We start from the raw sequence: 25,250 nt of genomic DNA, 5'->3' as shown, positions 1-25,250 counted from the left end.
TGTTTTATTGAAATGTTCTTACATATGTATTTGTATACAAACATATTTTTGTTTTGCTTTTTAGCCAGCTTTATTGTTTTATAGGCTTAACACTCGCCGTACGAATCAGGTTGTGTTTGGAGAACGTGATTTGAGGATTATCTCAGTTTGTTTGGCTCTTTATCAAGTTCTCTTTGCATATGTCTGTTGCTCTTTGGCTAGGATTCTCTCATTCTTTTATTTTTTATTCTCTTGGGCTCTTTGCCTCTGCTGGTTTATCAATTCTTCTTAGATTCGGTTAACAGTTTATAATAAATAAACAAACTCTGAAGCTAGATTTGGTCATTTTTGCCAACTCACTGTGAATAGTGTTTTGAATTATGCGTCGATTGGAGTGAGAGAGAGCAGAAGTTGCTGCTACTGATTGCAATGCGAAGTATTTAAACCCAGTGCCGGGTATAAACTTTAAACATTCTCAATTTCCATTCCGTTCGCAGCGGTTCGTTCGCGATGTGGTTATTATTGCTCGGACTTTTGGCTTTGCCAGTGATATTTTTCGCTTACATTGAATTGCGTGTGGCACATAGGCGACGACTGGTGAATAAGTTTAATGGCCCGGCCACGGTGCCCATAGTGGGCAATGGTTTTCAAATGGGCAAAAATCCGTCAGGTGGGCATACCAAAAAAATATCTACTACATAATGTGAACAACAGTTCGATGACTTAAATGCCCGATCTCGAATAGCGTTGTAACTGATGATTGTGATATGAGAGTGTCAGCCACTATGCTATACGAGGTGGGGCATTTGTGGGCAAACAACCAAATTACGTGAACGTCTACAACACATATAACTACTGATGGGATTTCGTGCTAAGATTAAACAGACTTTCCACGTTTTTTTAATCTTAATGATAAGTTTGAAGTGCTGTGAACCTGAAATGCCTTCTGATAATGCACTTATTGCATGTCACAAACCCTTGACCTTTGATATATAATAACAACATATCTTTCATATGACGCCCTCCCTAGATATTCTAAATCAAGTATTTAATTGGTGGCATCAGTATGGCAAAGACAATTTTCGTTTCTGGATTGGCTACTACTCAAACATTTTGATAACGAATCCCAAATACTTAGAGGTAGGTCTGTAAAAACAATGTGGAATGAATTTTCTAAGTATCTCTGAGTTTTACAGTATATACTCAGCAGTCAGACTTTGATACAAAAGTCTGATATCTATGATCTATTGCATCCATGGCTTGGTTTCGGTTTGCTCACCAGCACAGGCAAAAAATGGCACAAACATCGCAAGATGATAACTCCTTCATTTCATTTTAATATCCTGCAAGACTTTCATGAGGTTATGAACGAGAATTCCACAAAATTCATTAAGAAACTAAGGCGTGTGGCAGCTAATGACAACATTATTGATTTCCAAGATCAAACCCATTATTTAACCCTGGACGTTATATGCGATACAGCGATGGGTGTCCCTATAAATGCCATGGAAAACAGTGATTCGAAAGTTGTACATGCATTTAAAGAGTAAGTTTAGATATGATTTCATATTAAATATCTCAATTAACAAATATTCCATATTCCTTTCAGTATGTGTTACAACATCAATATGCGAGCCTTCCACCCGTTTAAACGAACCGAATTCTTGTATCGCTTCTTCCCAGAGTATTCAAAATATTGTGAAACTTTGAAAACTCTTCAGGATTTCACCAATGACATTATCGAGAAGCGCATTGAAGCTTATAAACTGGAAACTACCAAGAAAACTGATAGCAATGAATTCTCGCGTAAGAAAATGGCATTTTTGGATACTTTACTCTCATCCACTATAGACGGACGTCCGTTGACAAATGTCGAGATCTATGAAGAGGTATCCACTTTCATGTTTGAGGGACACGACACAACCACTTCGGGTGTGGCATTCGCTGTATATCTTCTCTCACGCCATCCGGATGAGCAGCGCAAACTCTTTGAGGAACAGTGTGCCGTAATGGGCAGTGATTTGAGTCGTGATGCCACCTTCCAGGAAATAGCTGACATGAAATATTTGGATTTGTTCATTAAGGAGGCACAACGAGTTTATCCTAGTGTTCCGTTTATCGGGCGGTATACGGACAAAGACTATGAAATAGGTAAGAGAAATGCATATATCTGCATACATATGTATATATAGAGATAAAAATAGTTAAGAAATTAAATTTTTTCATACACTGAACCTGTAGGGTAACAGAGGCACAGAACCACAGCTTACTAACTTTAGTGTAAATCGCATTTGATTTGATTTGATTTGACTAATGGAAGTGAGTCCGAGATATACAATGACTGCTTTATATGCAAAACCAACTTACGGACAGACATGGCTAGAACAAACACATTTACACGTTATATGGTGTATGGAGATGCTACCTCTTATATAACTAACGTATGTGTGTGTAATTTTGTTGAAAGTCATTAGCCAAGTCAACTGAAATGCCCGATTTGTAAGGGAAAATTATATATGCTGGTCAAGCTTGCTTTAAAATATTTCCACGCCTGTTTTGTGAGATTTATTTTCCTACCGAATGGTAATTAAATTTGACATTTTCTTATCTAGGGTGAGAAATCATTAAAGTATATCTGAGCTGTATGTTTAGAGCTCTTATGGATAATTTTCAAGATATTAAAACAAAAAATATAACTAAAAGAAAATCAAGGTGTGGTTTTTCGTAACTGTTAAAGTTGAATTATAAAGAGCATCGTAAAACAGATATTTATGTAGAAAATACTAGTCCATAACGCTTTTTATCATCTAACTTTATAAATACCGCTTACTTGTTTCAGATGGTACCACCGTTCCTAAGGGTTCAACCCTCAATTTGGCCCTTATCATACTTGGCTACGATGAGAGAACATTCAAGGATCCCCATGTTTTTCGACCTGAACGTTTCGAGCAGGAGAGACCCGCACCCTTTGAATATTTACCTTTCAGCGCTGGTCCCCGCAATTGCATAGGACAAAAGTTTGCCCTTCTCGAAATCAAGACAGTGGTTTCCAAAATTATACGTACTTTTCAAGTGCTGCCTGCTCTCGATGAGCTGATCTCTAAGGATAACCGTTTAAGTACGTTTTTGGGTCCCGAAGATGAACGACTAAAATTCGAGCAAAAGCGTCATAAATATGATCCCATTTTATCTGCCGTTCTTACTCTCAAATCGGAGAATGGTTTGCATTTGCGCTTGAAGGAGAGAGTATAGTTTATAATATGTTTATGTTTTTTTTTGTGTGTTATTGATTATTGGAATTAAAATTTAATTAACAGCTAAAACGAGCTTTAGTGCTACGCACCATGTGAAAAGAATTTTATATATACATAGGGTATGTATTCAACTGAATCAATTGATTATATAAATTCATTGGGTGCACCGAAATCGGCGCGACGACATACTTGCTGCATTTTGTTTTGCATTTTATAAAACTTAAGACTTTTTTTTTCTTGAAAAAGTGATTTGTGTTTTATTTTCATTTTGCTCTTTGTCAACTCTCTTTGCACATGTTCTTTGCTCTTTAGTTGAGTTTTCCTTACTCTCCTTAACTCTTTGCCACTATTCACTTATCATTTCTTATGTTATGATTTATAATATAATTCCGATCGAAGTTAGATTTGATAATGTTTAACTGAATCGCTGTTAATGCTTATTGCTTATTGTTAGATGAGAGATGAAATGAGAGATCAGATGTTATTGCTAAGACAAATTTGAAGCGATCAAAAGTTTTGCGGTTTGAAACTTGGGAAATGGAACAGATTAATTTGTAAGCTTTAGATTTCACATGGTTAATTAGCACATAAGATTAGCCACTGACGTCACAGAGAGCGACGGATTATCTGAGCTAGCGGCATATTCTTATCTCTTCCAGCCACACTATCGGTCCACTGCCGCAATTTCGGCAAGGAATCGCAAGGGCTAGAAAATTATTGGAAATCTGGGAAACTTGTTTAAGAAAATGTACGACTTGTTTAGCTATATGGAGATTTGTGACAAAATTTAAAACAAATCTTGTAATAAATGATTATTAGGAATAGAAACTTAGTTCTTCAGTTTTTTGAAATCATTATCCACACCATATTTTAAGAACGAAAACACAAGTCAGAAGCATTGAGATATTCTTCTATGGAGATGAATCACGGGTGCCCTTCTGCCATCTGCCCTCTCGTGGCAATAACTGCATAGATGTCGCAAAGCTTGACAAAATTAACAACGCTTTCCCCACAAATGTAAAGTATTTAAACCCAGTGCCGGCTCTTAAACTTAAACATTCTAGTTTTCCATTCCGTTCGAAAAGGTTTGTTCGCGATGTGGTTAATATTACTCGGACTTTTGGCTTTGCCAGTGATATTTTTCGCTTACATTGAATTGCGTGTGGCACATAGGCGACGACTTTTGAATAAGATTAATGGGCCTTCCCCGGTGCCCATAGTGGGCAATGCTCTTCAATTAAGCAGGAATCTGACAGGTGAGCATACCAAAACAATGCGAAGAAGCCCAAAACGACATAAGTGATGATTATAATATGTATATAAATCATCAGGGACTTAATAAATAATAAGTCTCTTGGAATTTTAAACTTTTGACGATTTCGTAATCCAAATAATAAGTTTGAAGTGCTGTGAACCTGAAATGATCTCTAGCACTGCTGCTAATGCGTGTCCAAATACCTTGACCAATAATTATTTTCTATAATGCTAATTTCGCCTTTTTAGAGTCTCTAAATACATATTTCAATTGGTGGTATCAGTTTGGCAAAGATAATTTTCGTTTCTGGATTGGCTACTACTCAAACATTTTGATAACGAATCCCAAATACTTAGAGGTAAGTCTGCTACAACAGTGTGATTACTATAATTGAATTATTTTTTTAATTTTTACAGTATATACTCAGCAGTCAAACTTTAATACAAAAGTCTGACATCTATGATCTATTGCATCCATGGCTTGGTTTCGGTTTGCTGACCAGTACAGGCGAAAAATGGCACAAACATCGGAAGATGATAACTCCTTCATTTCATTTTAATATCCTGCAAGACTTTCATGAGGTTATGAACGAGAATTCCACAAAATTCATTACGAAACTGAGGCGTGTGGCAGCTAATGACAACATTATTGATTTCCAAGATCAAACCCATTATTTAACCCTGGACGTTATATGCGATACAGCGATGGGTGTCCCTATAAATGCCATGGAAAACAGCGATTCGAAAGTTGTACATGCATTTAAAGAGTGAGTTTAGATATGATTTCATATTAAACATCTCAATTAACAAATATTCCATATTCCTTTTTAGTATGTGTTACAACATCAATATGCGAGCCTTCCACCCGTTTAAACGAACCGAATTCTTGTATCGCTTCTTCCCAGAGTATTCAAAATATTGTGAAACTTTGAAAACTCTTCAGGATTTCACCAATGACATTATCGAGAAGCGCATTGAAGCTTATAAACTGGAAACTACCAAGAAAACTGATAGCAATGAATTCTCGCGTAAGAAAATGGCATTTTTGGATACTTTACTCTCATCCACTATAGACGGACGTCCGTTGACAAATGTCGAGATCTATGAAGAGGTATCCACTTTCATGTTTGAGGGACACGACACAACCACTTCGGGTGTGGCATTCGCTGTATATCTTCTCTCACGCCATCCGGATGAGCAGCGCAAACTCTTTGAGGAACAGTGTGCCGTAATGGGCAGTGATTTGAGTCGTGATGCCACCTTCCAGGAAATAGCTGACATGAAATATTTGGATTTGTTCATTAAGGAGGCACAACGAGTTTATCCTAGTATTCCGTTTATCGCGCGGTATACGGACAAAGAATATGAAATAGGTGAATACATATATAATTCGATGGTGTCGGATATAGAAGAGGTTTAAGCTAATTTAAATTGGGAATGTTTTTTATATTTTAAGCTTTAATATTTTAATTCGTTTATCACTTTCAGATGGTACGATCATTCCTAAAGACACAACCCTCACATTGGGCATCCTTATTATCGGCTACGATGAAAGGACATTCAAGGATCCCCATGTTTTTCGACCTCAACGTTTCGTGCAGGAGAGACCCGGCCCCTATGAGTATTTACCTTTCAGTGCTGGTCCCCGCAATTGCATAGGACAAAAGTTTGCCCTCCTCGAAATCAAGACAGTGGTTTCCAAAATTATACGTACATTTCAAGTACTGCCTGCTCTCGATGAGCTGATCTCTAAGGATAACCGTTTAAGTACGTTTTTGGGTCCCAAAGATGAACGACTAAAATTCGAGCAAAAGCGTCATAAATATGATCCCATTTTATCTGCTGTTCTAACTCTCAAATCCGAGAATGGTTTGCATTTGCGCTTGAATGAGAGAGTATAGGTTTTGTTTCTGTTATTGTTTGTATTTTATTGTTTTATGATATTAAAGTTTAATTAACAGCTACAAGGACTGTACCCACGTAGGCATTGGCTATAAATGATGAAGGATTTATGATTTCACCATCGATATACTGGGAATTCAGGGATGTGGTGATAATTTCTGCCTCAGAGCCCAGACTATAATATTTGGTTAGATCGATGGTTTTGCTATTGTCACCAAGATTAAGAACGACCACATAAAGATCGCTACCCTCCTTTTGACTGTAATAAAAGGCATTCTCATTAGAAAATTTTCATGGATGTAACTGCAATTAGACTTACCGTGAGTATATGATAACATCATCGTCAAGGGCTTGAATGCTGAGAGCTCCCTGACGGAACGAAGACTCCTTACGGAGACGTACCAACTTCTTGAAGATTTGCAAGTGTGAACGAGGAGCACGTAGCTGTTGCAGCGCATTGTTGGTCTTGTAGTCCTCCGCTACTGGGAGCCAAGTGTGATCAGCACTGGTGAAACCTGTCAGGCTGGAGGCATCCCATTGATAGGGAGTACGTGCGGGATCACGTGAACGATCGTAGTATCTGTCGGGATCGGTATTACATGCGTTTGGATCGACTGTATCCTCCCAGCTTATCCACACATCGGTCATGCCCAATTCTTCCCCATTATAGGTCACGGCATGGCCGGGCAAGGTTTGCAGCAAAATGTTAATCAGATCCGTACGTTGCACTCCGAAACGAGAGGCCACACGTTTGTTATCATGATTGCCTAGAACCCAATTGGCATAGACTCCTTCAGGCATATTATTGATCCACTTTTCAATGTGCTCCACATAGTCACCAGCCTTTGAGGCATTATTGATATTCGAGAGGAAATCAAAATTGAACGGAATATGGGAACCATTCCTTTCACCATCACCATAGTATTTGATCATGTTGTCGAAACTAGTGTAGGCCTCTGTCATGAGCAGACGTTTGTCGCCTCCATGCTCCTCGTGGAACTCATCCACCAGTTCACGCCATTGATACACCATGTCAAGGGTCTCAGGTTGATCTTGGGTATAAATGTGCTGAGTATAGCAATGATCATCGGGATCTGGGCAGGCTTCAGCGTCATTGGTCAGAGGCTCATCAGGATACTGATTATAACGATCCAAATCGACCTCAAACAAATATGGGATGGCATCAATACGAAAACCGGAGACACCCTTACCCAGCCAGAAACGTATCACATTCTTCATCTCGTTGACCACAGCGGGATTGCGATAATTCAGATCGGGTTGACGATACTCAAACTGATGCAAATAGTACTGCTCTCTCACTTCGTTCCACTTCCAGGCGCTGTAACGGAACTCGGATATCCAATTGCTTGGCGGTTCACGTTCACCAGTTTCCTCGTTGATCTTGCCATCGTGCCAAATGTAAAAATCCTTATAATCGGGATCGCTATCTACCGATTTGGTGAACCATTCCGACTGATCGCTCGTGTGATTTGGCACAAAGTCCAAAATAATCTTAATGCCCACCTCTTTGGCTTTGGCTATTAGACGCTCAAAGTCCTCCATGGTACCATATTCTGGATGAATTGTATAAAAGTCAGCAATATCGTAGCCAAAGTCCACCATTGGCGACTTGAAGATTGGCGATAGCCATGTGGCCGTAAATCCAATATCCTTCAGGTACTGCAACTTCTCAGTGACTCCATTCAAATCGCCGATGCCATCGCCATCGGAGTCGCGGAATGAGCGTGGATAGATTTGATAATAGTTGCCGCTCTCATACCATTCACTGCCCTGGCCGAGGCCAATTAAAGAAATAACCACTAAAGCGACAACTGTATGTGGTCGCATTTTGTATAAATTTGATCGCAATTTTGGTCCGATCGTCGCCTTTTATACAGCCCCGGCGATAAGACGAACCTCCTGTCGAGTGGCCATTTCGAGTGCTTCACAAATACTGACGTGACAAGTTCTAGTTCTCTTTCCCATCTCCTAAGCAAGTGAGTAGTCATCGCTATTGTTTCCATGAAAAGGCGATAAACATCTCTTGACTTCAAGATGACCAATTAGGAGTACTATACTTAAAAAAATTCCCAACAATTGAACAACTTAATTAGGCTTGGATTATGATATTCGATAAGGTGACATTATTTATACACTTAGAGAAGTTACATTTTTGTTTTGATAAATATTTCATATATTTTTTAAGCTATTATCATTAACTATTTGTTTACTAAATCTACATAAAAAAAAAAAACCAAATCAATTTATATCTTAATTGGTTCAATCTTTTTTTTTAAAATTGAGTTTCAAATCGCCAAGGTGAAATTCGAAATCTATATCTTCTATTTTTAATAGTATAAACAAACATTAAGAATTGTTTCTTATAGTGTTTCTTTTTTCAAGTGCATATTTTGTTATTGTTTTGGTATGCGTACCATAAGTGTAGAATTATTTAATCAGGTGATACAGGGAAGCAAACCGGTAAAGTTGTAAGAACGTCTTCATAGATAAGCTTCAATTATATAGTTTGTAAACAAAATCGGTGATTAATACCCAACAAATACTCAATGTAAGGCTTATTCATTTCTGTAAACATTTCAAAGAGATAACCTTGAAAGTTTGAATAACAAAGCGAAAAACGTGACCAAATTTAATCTATCTTGGTCATCACATAAACAGATATGATCCAAATATTTTTCCGAAATTTATAACTGTCATTAGGAAAATTTATGTCCATTTTTTTCACACGTGATCGATAGACATATTTCCCTTTATATTTTTTCGGGTTTTTGAAAATGCTAGGTCAGGTTCGCTTGAAAAACTACTTCACAATTGATAAGATATTGCCGAAAAAAATGTACCCATGTACATATTTTCTAGCTTTATTTTTGTTTGTGATAATAAGAGAATTGTTTTTTGGTGGTATTTGGTAAAGGAAATGCATGAGAGTAATCTAATTTCCACCGCACGCTACGCTGACTACGTACATACATGAGAAACCACGGGCGAATTTTAATTGAATTAAAACAGTTAGCCAACTTGTTGCCTTTGGCCAATGTGTAATATGAGTAGACTGCACACAAAATAAACCTCACTCAATGCCATTAAAACATGAAAATGTAAATTTACATTGCAGTTTTGGCTTCTATCTATCTTTTCTTTTTACTTTTTTTTGTTTTGCCCCTATCTAATTAAGATATTTTTCACAGAATTCTGTTAAGGGCAAGCAATTTACTTAAAAGGCAAATATTCCACAAAAATAAGCAGCAAAATGTCACAGTTGAGAAATGTCAGAATGGCCAGAGAGGGACTTGAATTCCCGGAAGTAGGGAATCATAATCCAGTGAAATGTTGCTTCTTATTTTGCAGAGGGTATAAACAAATTGGTTAGTTTGTTTTGCTTATGCCAAAGGGGATATTCCCTGATTCCATCTTCATATACATATATGCAGACATATTCAAAGAGAATATGTAAGTTTGTATACATTCAGAAAGAAGACTTCATTACTAGTCTTGCGTTTTGTGTTTTTTTATATTGATTAGGAATTAATACTAAATAATAATAAATTAATACTAAATAATAAAAAATTGATAAGAAAAACATATACAACCGGAAAACAATCACTTTGAGTGTTATTTTTGTTCGTCAACAAATCTTTCAGATATTCTACACCCACTCCATGAAAGCAAATAAACTAAAAATTTTGTGGGGGCAGAAGTGGGCATGGCAAAAATTATGCGTGGGGGGGTCCTAGCTTTTCAAATAATTACGAGTACGAAAGTTTTATCAGGTCTCTAGTTATTATTCGTTCTTTTTGTAGTCGGAGCCTGAAGGATCTTTCCAGGTACTTGTGCCCATTTGTAGATGTAAGATTCTTTTGGGTCACTATAGTTTTGTGAGCCCTTACATATACAATTTTAGAGAATATACATTTGGTCATTGGCTCTAAGGAGAGACAAATCTAAGGTCGGTCTATTTTTAAAAGAAACATCCAGGCATAAAGTGTTTTTTACATTTTTAGTAAATATATAAAGAAAAACAGGAAGTTTTTGTGCTTTAATTTTCTGTTGGATTCCGTGGTTGATATATGTACATATTACAAAGGCATCTACTAAAATATATCAATGTAATCTCAATGGGAAGATTTGAGTGATAAATAGGAATTAAAGTTGTCTCAGAGAAAAAAGAATCATCAAGGTTATATCGAGGTCAGCAAAAATATTTGTATCTTTTTCCCTTTAAAAATTATAGATTAAAATATTTATCTACTTTATTTTAACAACTTGCATTAAATTGGCAATAGATAAATCATTTTGTTCTATAGTAACTTATCAGACTTCTTCGGTGTGTTCGTATCAACATTCCGGTGCAGTGCAATGCAGTCATACCAATTGGTCATATCTAAACCCAAAATAAGAAATACAAAAAATACAGAAACGAAAAACCCATCTAATTTTTGAAACTATATAGGCAATATAAATTCAGGCAAGGGTGCGATAAATTGTTGACAGATTACTCCAATTGGTGGGGCAGCGCTTATCAGTGATACACAATCTCCAACAAGGCTCGATGATTGTTGTTTATTAGCCAAATGAAAATTTCACTCAATCAAACGTGAACGAAATGCCAAAGCGCAAACTTGTCGGTCTGATTTGGCTCACCTGCCTGGTGGTGGCTACTTTGGGTGCCCAATCGGACGTCGATTGGTGGGAGAATGCGGCTTTATATCAGATCTATCCCAGGTCCTTTCAGGACAGCGATGGCGATGGCATTGGGGATCTCAAGGGTATAACCACTCGTCTGACGTATCTTAAGGAAATCGGCATAACGGCCACGTGGTTGTCGCCCATCTTTACATCACCAATGTCTGATTTTGGTTACGATATATCCAATTTCTATGACATAGATCCCATTTTTGGTACATTGGCGGATTTCGATGAGCTAATTGCAAAAGCCAAGGAATTGAAATTGAAAATCATTTTGGACTTTGTACCCAATCATTCGAGTGATGAGAATGAATGGTTTGACAAGTCTGTTAATCGTTTAGATGGTTACGATGACTTCTATGTGTGGGATGATGGCAAAGTTAATGCCGAGACAGGCGAAAGAGAACCGCCCAGTAATTGGATCAGTGTGTTTGGTGGTCCCCAGTGGACTTGGCACGAGACACGCCAGCAATATTTCCTGCATCAGTTCCAAGTGAAGCAGCCCGACCTGAATTTCAGCAGTCCCATGGTTAAGGAGCACATGCTGGATGTCTTAAAGTTTTGGCTGGATCGCGGTGTGGACGGTTTCCGCATCGATGCAGTGCCCCATATCTATGAGTATCGCTACGCAAATGGATCCTATCCCGATGAACCAGTCAGTGGCTGGAGTAGTGATCCCACTGCCTATGAATATCACGATCATATCTACACCAAAGATCAACCGGCAACTGTGGAGCTAATGTACGAATGGCGTGAGTTTCTCGAGCAATATCAAGCGGAGAATGGAGGCGATACTCGAGTCCTGCTGGCTGAGGCATATTCCTCTGTGGAAACCCTTAGCGCATATTTCGGAAATGGCACTCGATTTGGAACCCAACTTCCAATGAATTTCCAGCTAATGTATCTAAGTGGTTATTCCACGGCCAAGGATGTGGTTGGCTCCATTGATTACTGGATGGACACTATGTGGTCGAATCATCAAACAGCCAACTGGGTTGTGGGTAACCACGATACACAACGAGTGGCTGATCGCATGGGAGCCCACAAAGTGGATTTGTTGAATGTGATAGTTAGTGCCCTTCCAGGAGCCTCTGTAACATACTACGGCGAAGAGATTGGCATGTCCAATGTGGATATTGAGTGCACTGGCGACTCATGCGAAGATCGAGATGGCGAACGCACACCCATGCAATGGACTCCGGGAGTGAATGCCGAGTTCTCTACCGGCGAGAGCACATGGTTACCTGTTAATCCCGATTATGAGCGCATCAATGTCCAAACCGAAAGAGGCGTGGCACGCTCCTCTTTGCAAATTTTCAAGGGTTTGCAGAAGCTAAAATCTTCTTCAGCTTTTCTGTCCTTTAAAAAGGAGGGCGGCTTCTCCTATGAGGCAGTAAACGAACAAGTACTACAAATTATAAGGTAAGCCAAAAGAATTTATAAAAACCAAGCAATATGTTATCCTTAATTCGCTTTGCAGGACCAACAAAATTAATGAGGAATATCGCATATTGATTAATATGGGTAACAATATGGAAAAACTGGAAGGTCTTTCAGATAAGACATATGAATATATTCTAACCACTGCCTATTCAACGCATTATCCCGGGTAAGTTTCAATATTCCTTATGTTTAAAAGTAGTTTATTATCTAATTTCTTTGTGAAATCCTTCTAGGCAAACTGTGGATCTAGGTCTATGCATTGTCCTGATGCCTTATGAGGCCATTGTATTACGCTGGCTAGCTTAATTGAGCAATAAATTTAATTTTATTTTAAATGAATTTAATCAGTGCTGCCTTTATTGTAGTCAATGTGGGGGCACTTGTAAAGATTAGGAATCTTTGGAAAAATCAGCTTTATGGCACATGACGATACAGTAATTGAATAATACTTTAAAGTGCTTCATTTGTTACCTAAGTGAATTTTTTAAACTTTGATACTTCAAGTAATAAAAAAGCAACTATTTCGTCTTCCTATAATTTCAAGGTTGAGTTTACCAAAGGTAAATAGATTAATTTAATTTTAATCGGATAATACAAATTTCTTAAACATTAAACAGTGCTTAGAACGACAGCTTCCTTGGGCATCAACAGCACAGAGTTGGCATATGTCAGATCGCTATAAGGAAAAAAAATGTTTAAAGAGCCTTCATTCAATACCAAAGAAACTTGAACTTACTTCTTGCGGCGTACACTCTTGTCATTGACAACAACATACTGCAATTGGCTGGAGATGGAGGTGAATATGGTGTCCAGATTCACAGATTCCACATCATCGTTGATATTAATTACCGTAATATATGACTTCTGGCCAGCCAGAGAACTAAGACACAAAAGGAAAATGATTAAATTAAGGGAATTACATATATGGTTTAATTGCTTTCCACTTACCGTTTAAAGGCCAATACATTGGGACCGATGGCCTGGATGGTAACATCTCCCTGTTTGTAGGTTGGCTCATCTCGCAGAGCTCTGAGCTGCTTGTGGATATTCAAATGACTGAGAGCAATGCCGCGTTCTTTCTTTACGTTTACCAGTTTATAGTCATCGGCAACAGGCAACCAAGTTGTGGCACTGTCTGAGAAGCCAGCGCTCTGTTCATCGCTCCATTGGAAGGGTGTGCGCACTGGGTCACGAGTAAGGCGCTCAAATTCTTGCTCATTTGATTGACAAGCTTGAGGATCTACTGTGTCAGACCAGCTGATAAAGACATCAGTCATGCCAATCTCCTCACCCTGATAGTTGACAGCAATGCCGGGGAGACCCAGAATAATCATATTTGTAGCATCAATACGATCGGCGCCGAGACGAGAGCCAATGCGACTACGATCATGGTTACCCAGCACCCAGTTGGCTACTTGCCCCTCTGGCAAATTATCCAACCAATTGTGGATCAGCTCCGCATAGTGATAGGCATCCGAATCGAAATCAATGTTAGCCAGCAGTTCAAAGTTGAAGGGAACGTGAGATCCATTGTGAGTGCTGTTGCCGTAGTATTGCATCAAAGTGTCCAGAGGAGCGTAGGCCTCAGAAAGAAGAATGCGATCATCACCGCCCAATTCCTCATCCATTTCTTCGATGACCTTACGGAACTGGTAGACCAGATCAATAGTTTCTGGTTGGTTTGTAGTATAGATATGCTGGTAATACTCATAGTCCTCTGGGTCATCGACACCCTCATTGCGGGGCTCATCTGGCCAGTTGCCATCTTCATCGGCGGCTACTTCAAAGACATGGGGCACAGCATCAATACGGAAGCCAGAGGCGCCCTTACGTAGCCAGAATCGCAAAACATCCTTCATGGCTTCGACGACTTTTGGATTGCGGTAGTTCAAGTCCGGCTGCTTGGGCAGGAACTGATGCAAATAGTAGGCCTGACGACCCTCATGCCAGGTCCAAGTAGCACCACGGAATACACTGATCCAGCTCGTAGGCGGCTGTCTAATTCCATTGACAACCTTGCCGGTATGCCATACATAGAAATCTTTGTACTCCTCTTCACCAGCCGCCGAACGGATAAACCAATCACACTCATCACTTGTGTGATTAGGTACAAAGTCCAAAATGATTTTGATATCCAATTCCTTGGCACGTGCGACCAAAGCATCAAAATCTTCCATGGAACCAAAAAGTGGATCGATTTCTGTTAAATTGGCCACATCGTAACCAAAGTCAGCCATGGGTGAGGTGAAAATTGGTGAAAGCCAGGTGGCAGTGACACCAATTTCCTTCAGATAAGCCAACTGTTGCGTAACGCCTATAAGAATGAAACAAAAAAGTAACTGACAGTCATTGTAATAATAATTTTTCTCACCATTAAGATCTCCAACGCCATCGCCATCGCTGTCTTTAAAGGATCTGGGATAGATCTGATAGAGTTGGGCTGTGCGCCACCAATCCTTTTCAGCCAATGTCTGGGGAAGTGTTAATCCCAAGACGCAACAAAGCGTCAAAATCTTTGCCAAAGCACCCATTCCGACTGCAGCCCAACGATTGACATACTAGCTAACAAATGCCAGCTTCTATATAACAATACGTCCGAAACTGTTCCCTCCATTTAGATAAGTTAAGGCCATGATAAGCCTAACAATATTGCTACAACTATTCCTGATTAGCTGATATATTTATGATCCCAAATGGTCTGTCATCTAATACAAAAAAATTGCTTTCATGTTCATGATGTTTTTGTGGTATTTACGATAGCTGTTTACACGTTCAGAGATCATGAGACAGATTGGCAGTAAACGCTTTCCAAAGTTGCATTTGAGTTATGACTACAACGCGTATCTAATCGGTGCTATATACTATATAACTGGAGTTCGGTTTTTTCTATCAAAATGGATAATTTATTGGCTCACTTCGATGGGGGTAAAAAGAAATAAAAATAAAAATAAAAAATTAAAATCTGTGGGAATCAAGCTCAAGGTTTGGCGATAACAAATGAGTCAGGTGAGGTGAATCTATATCAGGTGTAGGCATTTGAGAAGTATAAATTACTTAGGTCCTAACTCAACATACAATTATCTATCTTCATTTAGATCAAAGGTCTTTGTATTCCTCTCGATTGGGGATATTTTTGTTTTGCACTTGAAACGATAAGGCACAAATTCCCATTAGTTTATAGCAGCGACTCTATCTGTGAGTTTTTCGCAGTTACCGCCATATAAGAAACCGTTTAGAATACGAAATTTTTCAGTTAACAATGGCCACTTGGTCAAGCGTCGTCTTTTGTCTGGTCGTTGGCCTGTTGGCCGTCGACGCAGCTGATCCATGGTGGAAAACAGCCTCGTTCTATCAGATATATCCGCGATCCTTCAAGGATACCGACGGAGATGGTGTTGGTGATCTGAACGGTGTGACAGAGAAATTGGAATATCTTAAAGAAATTGGAGTAACAGCCACTTGGCTATCGCCCTTCCTGAAATCACCAATGGCTGATTTTGGATATGATATTTCGGATTTCAAAGAAGTTGATCCTCTATTCGGTACAATGGAGGACTTTGAGAACATGGTGGCACGTGCCAAGGAATTGAATGTGAAAATCATTTTGGACTTTGTGCCCAATCATTCGAGTGATGAGTGTGATTGGTTTATTCGATCGGCAAATGGTGAGGAGAAGTACAAGGACTATTACATCTGGCATCCTGGATTTGTTGATGAAGATGGTGTGCGTCGTCCCCCCACCAACTGGGTGAGCGTGTTCCGTGGCTCCGCTTGGGAATGGAATGAGAATCGCGAGGAGTACTATCTACATCAGTTCCACAAAAAGCAACCGGATTTCAATTTCCGTAATCCTGTTGTGCGTGAAGAAATGAATGATGTATTGAGATTTTGGTTGGGCAAGGGTGTTGATGGTTTCCGTGTAGATGCCATCTATCATGCTTTTGAGGTGGAGGCTGACGAAGATGGCAATTATCCGGATGAGCCCCGCAATGATTGGACTGATGATCCAGATGAATATGGTTATACCCATAAGATATATACTGTCGATCAGCCAGAGACACCTCACTTGGTGTGAGTTTTAATTAAGATGTGTTTAAGATAGTTACTAAACAATCTCTTTTATAGTTATGAATGGCGACAGATTTTGGAACAATTCCAGGCCGATAATGGCGGTGATGAGCGGTAAGCCAGCTATTTTCCTTTTAGAAAAGAATCTCATATTATTTTGAAATGTAGTATTCTAATGGTGGAGACATGGTCGCCCATTGAAATTGTTATGGACTATTATGGCAACTCAACAGCTGATGGTGCTCAGATACCGTTCAATTTCCAGCTGATAAGTAATCTCTACTATGATTCCGATGCTTATCACTATGAGTATTTGATTAACAACTGGCTAACACTAATGCCTGAGGGTAAAAGCGCCAACTGGGTGGTAAGTTGTTATCATTAGGGAAATCAATTTGACACCTTCTTATCGATGAACGTTCGCCAAATTCGTTATCGCCTTATCAGATTGGCAATCATGACAAAAACCGCGTGGGTTCGCGTTTTGGAGCCGATCGTGTCGATCTCTTCAATATACTACTTTTAACCCTGCCCGGCTGTAGTATTACCTACAATGGCGAAGAACTTGGCATGCTGGATGGTTATGTATCGTGGGAAGACACGGTAGATCCTCAAGCTTGCAATGGCTATGAGGCAAACTATATGGACAATTCTCGTGATCCGGCTCGTACTCCCATGCATTGGTCAGATGAGAAAAACGCCGGTTTCACCACGGGATCGTCAACCTGGTTGCCCGTGGCCCTGGATTATGCTCAGCGCAATGTGAAGAAGGAGCGCGGTGTTTCTCTCAGCCATCTCAATGTGTACAAACGTCTGCAGGAACTCAGAAAAGAGCCCACCATATCACAGGGAGCAGCGGAAATCAAGGCAGTCAGCAGTTATGTTTTGGCTGTCAAACGGTTAGTTAATATAGTAAATTAATTTTTTCTTCCTAATATATTCTAATTTATGTTTGTCTTTTATAGTTCTCTGAGTGGCAACTTTGTCTACATTTCGCTCTTCAACATTTTCGATTCCATTGAGAATGTGAACCTGTCGGAAGTTTTCAGTGGCCTGCCCGCCACCTTCCAGTACACTCTGATCACAGACAAGTCCATCAAACAGGTGGGCGATCTGGTGTCTGCCAAAAGTGTTACTCTGATGCCTCATGAGTCCATTGTTTTGCGCTCTACTACGACTGTTTAATATGGCTAATTTGTTGAAATCATTATGATTAAATGTGCTTATCAGTAATTTTTTTCAGTCTCTGGTATTTTTTGAGTCATATACATACATTTTGCCGGCTTTTGCAAAGCAGAGAGTAAAACAATGAGAGAGTTAGAGATAATGAAACAATGATCTTAGGGAGGCAGTGAATACAATATGCATATTGACTTAGTCTCAATGACGTCAATAATGTCTAGACGGTAAAAAGGAAAGAGAAATTTTGTGATCGCTTTGGCGACAAAATTTATGACGTATTTAATTCTTCGCTGGCGATGTTTTTTCGTTCTGCTGTCTTTGTGACATGAGCAGCTTTTTGCAAGTTCTCTCTTTCTCACTTTCTCACTCTCTCTCCCTCTGGTTAAAAATAAAAATATGTATACATACATATTTGCTTATTTATGCATGGGTGGGTTCAAGTCTTCCTCGAAGTTGATATGCAGTAGAAAATATGCGACTAAAGTCAATGTTTATTAGAGTATTCGAAAAAGGTAAAAAGTACTCCCAAAGAAAATCTCCATAAGGCAAATGTTGTGAAATATTATGACATTAAATATCCATGATATCAGCTAACCCTCTCCACGAACTGCAAATCAAGAGAAAGTATTCCGTCGCAGATCTTTTTGAGCCACCCTCGCAAAGCTCTCACTTATTCTCTCGTGTTTCCCTATATATATTAATATAAACCCCAACGAACTTACAATTGATCCATGCATATTGGTGTCGCAGTTGCTTTTGTTTGTTTGCAGTAAAAAGTTCTCATTGTTGTGCCGCAATGTTGGCTTCTGTGGGCTTTCTTTTACTGCAATGTCTCGCTTTAAGCGTAGCCTCAACATATCCCAACTACCATGCGGAATTCGTTGATGGCGATGGAAAGCATGGCGATACCGCTAAATGGTGGCAAACGGGAGCCTTCTATCAAATATATCCAAGGTCTTTCAAAGACAGCAACGGCGATGGCGTGGGTGACTTAAATGGTGAGATCTTTTAATTTTTGAGCACCGTGAGATCGAGAGCAAGTTGAGAAAACTAAATGCAATTGCAGGCATCTCATCAAATTTACCGTATCTCAAAGAGTTGGGCATTACGGCCACTTGGTTATCGCCGATATTCACCTCACCCATGGCTGACTTTGGCTATGATATAGCCAATTTTACGGAGATTGCACCAATTTTTGGCACCATGGCTGATTTTGAGGCTCTAATGGTTAAGGCCAAGGAGTTGGATATTAAAATCATTTTGGACTTTGTGCCAAATCATTCCAGTGATAAATGTGATTGGTTCAAACGATCCGCAGCTGGTGAAGAGGAGTACAAAGACTTTTATGTATGGCATCCAGGGCGTATGGTGAACGGGAAACGACAGCCGCCCAGCAATTGGATAAGTGTTTTCCATGGTCCTGCCTGGGAATGGCATCCTGGACGGAAGGAGTACTATCTCCATCAGTTTGTGAAAAAACAACCAGATCTAAATTATCGCAATCCCAAAGTGCGCGAGGCCATGAATGTTAGTTAATTTGATTGGGTTGATTATTTCGTTGACTTGTGATTAATAGTGATTCATTTGATTGCAGAATGTATTACGCTTTTGGTTGGGTAAAGGCGTATCCGGTTTCCGTATCGATGCTGTGCCCCATGTCTTTGAGCTGGGTCCAAATGCTCAGAATGAATATCGCGATGAACCTCGCAATGATGGGGACAATGATCCCAATGATTATGGTTATTTGCAGCACATTTATACAGTGGATCAGCCAGAGACCATTGATCTTGTCTACTCTTGGCGTGCTGTCTTGGATGAATTTCAGCGGGAGAATGGCGGGGAAGAACGTATCTTAATGGCCGAGACCTATTCACCAATAGAGATTGTAATGAAGTACTATGGCAATGCCACTGCGGAGGGAGCTCAATTGCCATTCAACTTTCTACTGATAAGTGAGCTAACGAATGCTTCGAATGCCCAGGCCTATGCCATGACAGTGCAAAAATGGTTGCAGTACATGCCGGCAGGAAGAACAGCTAACTGGGTGGTAAGCTACCAGCACTTGAACCAACAATAAATCGGTTAATAATCTCTAATTCCTAGCTGGGCAACCATGACAAGCCAAGAGTGGGTTCCCGTCTGGGTTCAGACCGAGTGGATATGCTTAACATGCTAATCACTACTTTACCAGGGGCCAGTGTGACTTATCAGGGCGAGGAATTGGGCATGACGGATGTGTGGATCTCGTGGAAAGACACTGTCGATCCCTCAGCGTGTAATACTAATCCCAATATCTATGAACAGTTTTCGCGGGATCCTGAACGGACCCCCTTCCAATGGTCCAATGCAAAGGACGCTGGTTTTAGTAATGCCAATAAAACTTGGCTTCCGATTGGTCCCGACTATCAAGTGGTCAATGTGGAGCAGGAGAATCAGACGCCTCTTAGTCATCTGAATATCTACAAGAGGCTTCTAGCACTAAGAAAAGAATCAAAGACCCTGCAGCAGGGTGCAACTGAAGTGAAGGCCCTTAATGGGGCAGTTATAGCTGTGAAACGGTGAGAAATTCTTAAACACTTTAAAGTTTCCTATCAATATTGATTTTTGGTTTATTTTTTAAAGTATGCTGCAAAATGATCAGACATATATCACAGTCTTAAATATCTTTGATGGTGTGGAGACTGTGAACCTACAGCAGTTCTTCAATGATTTACCTGAACAGTTGCAAGTTGTTGTCATATCGGGCAGATCCAATGTCAAAGAAGGGTGAGTATTTCTCTTAACCAATCTGATTTGAACTTTACTCAACTTTTCATTTACAGGGATCTAGTTTATACAAATTCAATTCTGCTGCAACCCAAGGACTCTTTAGTACTAAGATCTACCTCATCGTTCTACAGCGGTTACTCATCCGGTGGACAGTTTCCTCTGCCATGGAGCATTTATCTGGGACTTGGTCAAGTGGCACTCTATCTCAGCTATCGCCAAATTCTTACACTCAATTGAATGTTAATTAAATGAATACTTAGAAATAAAGAAAAACACTCGAAGCTTATCAGTTTACCTGGGCCGAGCTATAAAAGACCCCACCCTGCCCTGAACTGGTCAGTCAGTCATGGCGTGTAAACTGTTGGCAACGTTTCTAATTATCGCGGTGCATTGCTCACTGAGCAGTGGTGCGGCTATAGAGCTCGATCACGAAAGGGCAACTACAACTGAAACCACCAAAGATTGGTGGCAAACGGCACAATTCTATCAGATATATCCTCGGTCCTTCAAGGACTCCAATGGCGATGGCATTGGCGATTTACAGGGCATTATATCCAAACTGGACTATCTCAAGGAGATTGGTGTGACCGCCACCTGGCTGTCGCCCATTTATACCTCACCCATGGCGGACTTCGGCTATGACATAGCCGACTTCTACGACATTCAGGAAGAGTATGGTACTTTAGAGGATTTCGATCAGTTAATTGTAGAGGCCAACAAGAGGAACATCAAGATCGTTATGGACTTTGTGCCCAATCATTCAAGCGATGAGAATGTGTGGTTTCAGAAGTCGGTAAAACGCGAAAAGGGCTACGAGGACTATTATGTGTGGCATGATGGTTATAAAAATGCCACAACAGGAGAACGAGAACCACCATCCAATTGGTTGCAGGCTTTCCGAGGCAGCGCCTGGGAGTGGAATGATGAGCGTCAGCAATATTATCTCCATCAATTTGCTGTCAAGCAGCCTGATCTCAATTATCGCAATCCCGCCGTGGTGGCCCAAATGAAACGTGTGTTGACCTATTGGTTGGACCGTGGTGTGGCCGGTTTCCGCATTGATGCTGTGCCCTGGTGTTTTGAGGTCCTACCCGATGCCCAGGGTCGTTATCCAGATGAGCCTTTGAGTGGTTATACCGATGATCCAGAGGATTCCTCTTACCTGAAGCACATCTATACTTTGGATCTGCCAGAGACTGTGGAAATGGTCTACCAATGGCGCACTCTAATGGATGATTATCAGCGCATTTATGGTGGCGATACGCGTATCATTATGGTGGAAACGTATTCGGCTCTCGATTATGTTATGCAATTCTATGGCAATCGCACCACCAATGGAGCTCAGATTCCTTTCAATTTCCAGTTTATAACCGGCGGAAATGGCGATAAGAACAATACGGAACTAAGTGCAGCGGGATTTATAAAGATCATCAATAGTTGGTTGGGACAGATGCCATCTTATCAGACAGCCAATTGGGTGGTAAGTATCCCAAGTGCTAACCAGTTACACAAATCTCAAACCTGATTTTGGTAACAGATGGGCAACCACGATCAACGTCGCGTGGGCAGTCGGTATGGAGAAGAACGCATCGATCTAATGAATATGCTGCAAATGTTTCTACCCGGTGTCAGCATAACCTACCAAGGTGAAGAGATTGGAATGACAGATCTCGACATCAGTTGGGAGGACAGTCGCGATCCGGCTGCCTGTAATTCAAATGCGGACATTTATGAACAGTTTACACGAGATCCCGCCAGAACCCCATTCCAGTGGAGTGCAGAAGACAATGCCGGTTTCTCCACAAACAGCACTACCTGGCTACCCATTAATCCCAATTATGTGACTGTTAATGTGGAAGCTGAAAATTCCACTGAGCCAAGTCACCTGAGTCTATACAAGCAGCTGGTACAGTTGCGTCAAATCAAGACTCTGCAAAATGGAGCCACTCGTTATGCCAATGTGGGAGACAATGTCCTGGCCATCAAGAGATCTCTGACTGGTGAATCCAGCTACATACTGGTGGCCAATGTATTATCGAGCAGTGTGGAGAACATAAATGTGGCTAGTTCTTTGTATGCCACTGGAAACTATACGATTAAATTGGCCAACCCAGAGGCCAAGGCAACTGAAGGGTAAGTTCATTGACAAATACTTTCAGTTGGTGATTTGTTTAACTTATGGCTTTTCTCTCTTTCTTGTAGAGCGAGTGTTGACCTAAGCAGCCTATCATTGAAGCCATATGCGGCTTTGATTTTGCAGTCCGTTTAATATATTTTGTATTCAATATATAACCACATAGTATGTACATACCTCTATACGTATATGCCTTATCATAAGTTCTGAATGGCACAAGAAAATATAATAATCATAAGTCATTGGCCAACCAAAGACGACATTGGCAAAACTTTTCAATTTAAGGTCTCCTTGTGCTTGCTTGGGCCACAACTTATTATAAATTATTAAGGGAACTTTGTCTGCCTCAAGTACGCGCAACGAGCGCAAAAGAAATTCCATTAGACGTGATTGATAAGACACACAAATCACGCATACGCCAAGAGGACTTTTTTTTTTTTTTTTTTTTTTTGGCCACGGTGTTGCAAAGGACAAGTAGCAGGAGGACTTGAGTGTAAGGTATCATAACGCTAAAGGCAGCGATGACGATGCTTCTTGTAGTTTGTTGAACATGATGCGGTAGCTTTTTAATTTACTCATAAAAAATGAAGTGAAATTATTATGAGTTTTAACCTTTGGGCCATTTTTATGCCATTTACAAAAAATTGTGCACTGGCATGCATACACATATTTAACCATAATAACCAGAAAGTCAGCTAAAAAGGGATTAAAGACTTGAGTATTCAACTTAAATCTAATTACCCGTCTTAAATTTGATTTGAATGCCAAACACTTAAGGCAATCACTTGCTACTGAAGATCTCTCTGTTATCAAATAGTCTCTCACTATCCTAGCCTCAGTTCTTGCCATCATCATCATCAGCAGCAGCATTGTCGTCATCAACCATATTATCATTGCTCAAAGGTTCAGCGGGTCATTGGGAGCAATGGCAATTGGTCTGCCTGTTCAGCATGTTCTTTCTGGGCATTAACTGTCAACGCCACCACCTTTCGCCACTTGTGTCCCCATCTTTCGTCTTTCGGTTAGAGGCGAACGTGAGCCACATTTGAAATTAGTCGTGAGGCCAACCCTTTCATTTCTTTTCTCCATTGTTGGCTTTCAGTTATGAGCCATGGCCTGGCTGTGGTGCGGTGCAATTAATGAGACCCAAGCGATTAAAAGGCAACTTTTCGGACTTCTGCCACGTGCCAAATCAGAAAGCAAAGACCGCAGTTCGTTAGGGTTAGTTATTTTCAACTAGATCAAAACTGAAATATTACTTATCCATTCAGGTAGGCAGGTATATCTAGATATATCTATTTCGCTTTCTCCCTCTTTCTGTCTCTTTTTCTAATCCAATGCTTAGTCATTTGGGTGAGGCCGGGGGATATCAAAAGAATTAATATGCAAACGTTGTTCAGCATTTTAGTAAATGCGTCGAGGCTTTCCTCTTCCTACCACATGCCTCTTTACAGATTACAAACTTAATGCGTTTCACACACACACACTAGGATACACACATATACGGAGAAAAACTTTACAAAACTTTCTCCCGTAAATCTGCGCAAATCATCTTAAATGTAATGCGCCTTATTCTTCTGAGTGTGTTTTCGTATTTTCCTTTTCCTTTTCATATTTTTTTCTCCTTTTCTCCGACGGTTGTTGGGAAATTAACTTCATTATCTTCAGGAGCTAAAAGGAAGACCATGAGCTTAAGCAGCAGACAGCCAGCAAGCAGGCACCTGACTGTTTTCCTGCGGTTTTCATTTTCGCATTTCATTTCATTTCGAATTTTATCCATTCATTTTTTTTTCATTCGGTTTGGCTTTTTTAGGGTTTCTGGTCACGTGCGTTTGCAGGGTAAAGTGCCTCCAGTCTGTGACCTTTTTAATGGGCTGACGGGTCACGCAGTCATTTACACGATTCTCCATCTTGTACAGACGGCTAATTTTGGTTTCGGTGGACATCGACAAACCAAAAAAAAAAAAAAAAAAAAAGAAAATCAAATAAATCGAATGAGTTGTGAATAAATAAGAATTACATTTGGTTAAAAATTTAAAACCTAAGCCTGCCATTAAATTTTTTGGCAACATTTACATACTACACGGTACTCGAAAAGCACTTAAGAACTTGCGTAAACGTTTATTGCCAGCAATTCGAGAGATTGTGTGTTTTTTAAGATGGAAGAATCTTTTCTGCCAAACTCTTGGATGATTGGAAGGGCTGTGGAGTGTGTGTTTGTGCTTGGGCGTCTGCCAATTACCATGTGTAAACGCAATTTAATTATTTATAGCGTAATTGAAGTTTTACATTCGGTGTGACGGCGCAGGGGGTCATATCCAAGTATATGTATAGAGAGAGAGAGCTGCTATTAAAGTAACCCTGGGATAGATAAGTATAAAGACTTATTGGGCATATGGCTGAAGCACCTCTCGCATAGCTGTTCAACTTCAAAGGTACACCAAGACAAGGCCCTCTTGAATTCCCAGTCCCAGAATCGTTTTCCGTTCATTTTTTTTTGAAGCATCCATGTAGGCCTAGTCCCCCTGGTCTATGTCTGTGTTGACTTTGCGTTACTC

At 40.1% G+C, this 25,250-nt stretch overlaps 8 protein-coding genes across 9 annotated transcripts; 6 read left to right on the top strand and 2 right to left on the bottom strand.

Annotated features, from left to right (window-relative positions):
- Window positions 1–441: 441 nt before the first annotated feature.
- Cyp4e2 (Cytochrome P450 4e2) lies at window positions 442–3,302 on the top strand. The gene is made up of 5 exons (XM_068289293.1): window positions 442–649; window positions 1,010–1,119; window positions 1,176–1,525; window positions 1,589–2,130; window positions 2,819–3,302. The coding sequence occupies exons 1-5, from the start codon at window positions 490–492 to the stop codon at window positions 3,229–3,231; spliced, it is 1,575 nt and encodes a 524-aa protein (XP_068145394.1). The 5' UTR covers window positions 442–489; the 3' UTR covers window positions 3,232–3,302.
- A 1,002-nt stretch (window positions 3,303–4,304) lies between these two features.
- On the top strand, window positions 4,305–6,485 carry LOC137576279 (cytochrome P450 4e2-like). Of its 2 annotated transcripts, none has more exons than XM_068289294.1 (5): window positions 4,305–4,489; window positions 4,737–4,846; window positions 4,905–5,254; window positions 5,319–5,860; window positions 5,976–6,485. In XM_068289294.1, the coding sequence occupies exons 1-5, from the start codon at window positions 4,330–4,332 to the stop codon at window positions 6,386–6,388; spliced, it is 1,575 nt and encodes a 524-aa protein (XP_068145395.1). In that variant the 5' UTR covers window positions 4,305–4,329; the 3' UTR covers window positions 6,389–6,485. The 2 variants fall into 2 exon arrangements, with proteins under 2 accessions (XP_068145395.1, XP_068145396.1); XM_068289295.1 differs by having other exon boundaries at window positions 5,944–6,049.
- Window positions 6,390–8,269, bottom strand: Mal-A1 (Maltase A1). Its single transcript, XM_068289305.1, has 2 exons — window positions 6,709–8,269; window positions 6,390–6,648 (listed from the first exon to the last, which is right to left on the bottom strand). Exons 1-2 carry the CDS (start codon window positions 8,235–8,237, stop codon window positions 6,438–6,440), a joined length of 1,740 nt encoding a protein of 579 aa, XP_068145406.1. The 5' UTR covers window positions 8,238–8,269; the 3' UTR covers window positions 6,390–6,437.
- Window positions 8,270–11,013: 2,744 nt separating this feature from the next.
- Window positions 11,014–13,076, top strand: Mal-A2 (Maltase A2). Its single transcript, XM_068289306.1, has 3 exons — window positions 11,014–12,518; window positions 12,577–12,705; window positions 12,773–13,076. The coding sequence occupies exons 1-3, from the start codon at window positions 11,014–11,016 to the stop codon at window positions 12,843–12,845; spliced, it is 1,707 nt and encodes a 568-aa protein (XP_068145407.1). The 3' UTR covers window positions 12,846–13,076.
- Window positions 13,061–15,113, bottom strand: Mal-A3 (Maltase A3). The gene is made up of 4 exons (XM_068289291.1): window positions 14,911–15,113; window positions 13,488–14,853; window positions 13,276–13,419; window positions 13,061–13,215 (listed from the first exon to the last, which is right to left on the bottom strand). Exons 1-4 carry the CDS (start codon window positions 15,068–15,070, stop codon window positions 13,149–13,151), a joined length of 1,737 nt encoding a protein of 578 aa, XP_068145392.1. The 5' UTR covers window positions 15,071–15,113; the 3' UTR covers window positions 13,061–13,148.
- A 670-nt stretch (window positions 15,114–15,783) lies between these two features.
- Window positions 15,784–17,840, top strand: Mal-A4 (Maltase A4). The gene is made up of 5 exons (XM_068289290.1): window positions 15,784–16,610; window positions 16,665–16,721; window positions 16,776–16,974; window positions 17,055–17,506; window positions 17,573–17,840. The coding sequence occupies exons 1-5, from the start codon at window positions 15,799–15,801 to the stop codon at window positions 17,790–17,792; spliced, it is 1,740 nt and encodes a 579-aa protein (XP_068145391.1). The 5' UTR covers window positions 15,784–15,798; the 3' UTR covers window positions 17,793–17,840.
- Window positions 17,841–18,523: 683 nt separating this feature from the next.
- Mal-A5 (Maltase A5) lies at window positions 18,524–20,839 on the top strand. Its single transcript, XM_068289287.1, has 6 exons — window positions 18,524–18,787; window positions 18,856–19,316; window positions 19,384–19,836; window positions 19,893–20,347; window positions 20,412–20,555; window positions 20,612–20,839. The coding sequence occupies exons 1-6, from the start codon at window positions 18,586–18,588 to the stop codon at window positions 20,793–20,795; spliced, it is 1,899 nt and encodes a 632-aa protein (XP_068145388.1). The 5' UTR covers window positions 18,524–18,585; the 3' UTR covers window positions 20,796–20,839.
- A 65-nt stretch (window positions 20,840–20,904) lies between these two features.
- On the top strand, window positions 20,905–22,947 carry Mal-A6 (Maltase A6). Its single transcript, XM_068289289.1, has 3 exons — window positions 20,905–22,038; window positions 22,096–22,691; window positions 22,761–22,947. The coding sequence occupies exons 1-3, from the start codon at window positions 20,905–20,907 to the stop codon at window positions 22,825–22,827; spliced, it is 1,797 nt and encodes a 598-aa protein (XP_068145390.1). The 3' UTR covers window positions 22,828–22,947.
- Window positions 22,948–25,250: the final 2,303 nt, after the last annotated feature.

This window comes from Drosophila tropicalis, unplaced genomic scaffold, assembly GCF_018151085.1.
Source record: "Drosophila tropicalis isolate 14030-0801.00 unplaced genomic scaffold, ASM1815108v1 contig_593, whole genome shotgun sequence".
Lineage (NCBI taxonomy): Eukaryota > Metazoa > Arthropoda > Insecta > Diptera > Drosophilidae > Drosophila > Drosophila tropicalis.
Note: the sequence above shows the minus strand (reverse complement) of the source record. Positions and strands in the feature narration are given on the sequence as shown.

Bases quoted from the DNA above. Each gene is read 5' to 3' on its own strand.
- Cyp4e2 (XM_068289293.1), top strand. From the start codon at position 490: ATGTGGTTATTATTGCTCGGACTTTTGGCTTTGCCAGTGATATTTTTC. The intron at 1,526-1,588 runs GTAAGTTTAGAT...TATTCCTTTCAG, and splicing joins GTTGTACATGCATTTAAAGA to TATGTGTTACAACATCAATA. The intron at 2,131-2,818 runs GTAAGAGAAATG...TACTTGTTTCAG, and splicing joins GGACAAAGACTATGAAATAG to ATGGTACCACCGTTCCTAAG.
- LOC137576279 (XM_068289294.1), top strand. From the start codon at position 4,330: ATGTGGTTAATATTACTCGGACTTTTGGCTTTGCCAGTGATATTTTTC. The intron at 5,255-5,318 runs GTGAGTTTAGAT...ATTCCTTTTTAG, and splicing joins GTTGTACATGCATTTAAAGA to TATGTGTTACAACATCAATA. The intron at 5,861-5,975 runs GTGAATACATAT...TATCACTTTCAG, and splicing joins GGACAAAGAATATGAAATAG to ATGGTACGATCATTCCTAAA.
- Mal-A1 (XM_068289305.1), bottom strand. From the start codon at position 8,237: ATGCGACCACATACAGTTGTCGCTTTAGTGGTTATTTCTTTAATTGGC. The intron at 6,649-6,708 runs GTAAGTCTAATT...CTTTTATTACAG, and splicing joins GATGTTATCATATACTCACG to TCAAAAGGAGGGTAGCGATC.
- Mal-A2 (XM_068289306.1), top strand. From the start codon at position 11,014: ATGCCAAAGCGCAAACTTGTCGGTCTGATTTGGCTCACCTGCCTGGTG. The intron at 12,519-12,576 runs GTAAGCCAAAAG...TTCGCTTTGCAG, and splicing joins CAAGTACTACAAATTATAAG to GACCAACAAAATTAATGAGG. The intron at 12,706-12,772 runs GTAAGTTTCAAT...AAATCCTTCTAG, and splicing joins TATTCAACGCATTATCCCGG to GCAAACTGTGGATCTAGGTC.
- Mal-A3 (XM_068289291.1), bottom strand. From the start codon at position 15,070: ATGGGTGCTTTGGCAAAGATTTTGACGCTTTGTTGCGTCTTGGGATTA. The intron at 14,854-14,910 runs GTGAGAAAAATT...TCATTCTTATAG, and splicing joins TGGCGTTGGAGATCTTAATG to GCGTTACGCAACAGTTGGCT. The intron at 13,420-13,487 runs GTAAGTGGAAAG...TTTGTGTCTTAG, and splicing joins AATGTATTGGCCTTTAAACG to TTCTCTGGCTGGCCAGAAGT.
- Mal-A4 (XM_068289290.1), top strand. From the start codon at position 15,799: ATGGCCACTTGGTCAAGCGTCGTCTTTTGTCTGGTCGTTGGCCTGTTG. The intron at 16,722-16,775 runs GTAAGCCAGCTA...TTTGAAATGTAG, and splicing joins GATAATGGCGGTGATGAGCG to TATTCTAATGGTGGAGACAT. The intron at 16,975-17,054 runs GTAAGTTGTTAT...TCGCCTTATCAG, and splicing joins GTAAAAGCGCCAACTGGGTG to ATTGGCAATCATGACAAAAA.
- Mal-A5 (XM_068289287.1), top strand. From the start codon at position 18,586: ATGTTGGCTTCTGTGGGCTTTCTTTTACTGCAATGTCTCGCTTTAAGC. The intron at 18,788-18,855 runs GTGAGATCTTTT...ATGCAATTGCAG, and splicing joins TGGCGTGGGTGACTTAAATG to GCATCTCATCAAATTTACCG. The intron at 19,837-19,892 runs GTAAGCTACCAG...TCTAATTCCTAG, and splicing joins GAAGAACAGCTAACTGGGTG to CTGGGCAACCATGACAAGCC.
- Mal-A6 (XM_068289289.1), top strand. From the start codon at position 20,905: ATGGCGTGTAAACTGTTGGCAACGTTTCTAATTATCGCGGTGCATTGC. The intron at 22,039-22,095 runs GTAAGTATCCCA...TTTTGGTAACAG, and splicing joins ATCAGACAGCCAATTGGGTG to ATGGGCAACCACGATCAACG. The intron at 22,692-22,760 runs GTAAGTTCATTG...TCTTTCTTGTAG, and splicing joins GAGGCCAAGGCAACTGAAGG to AGCGAGTGTTGACCTAAGCA.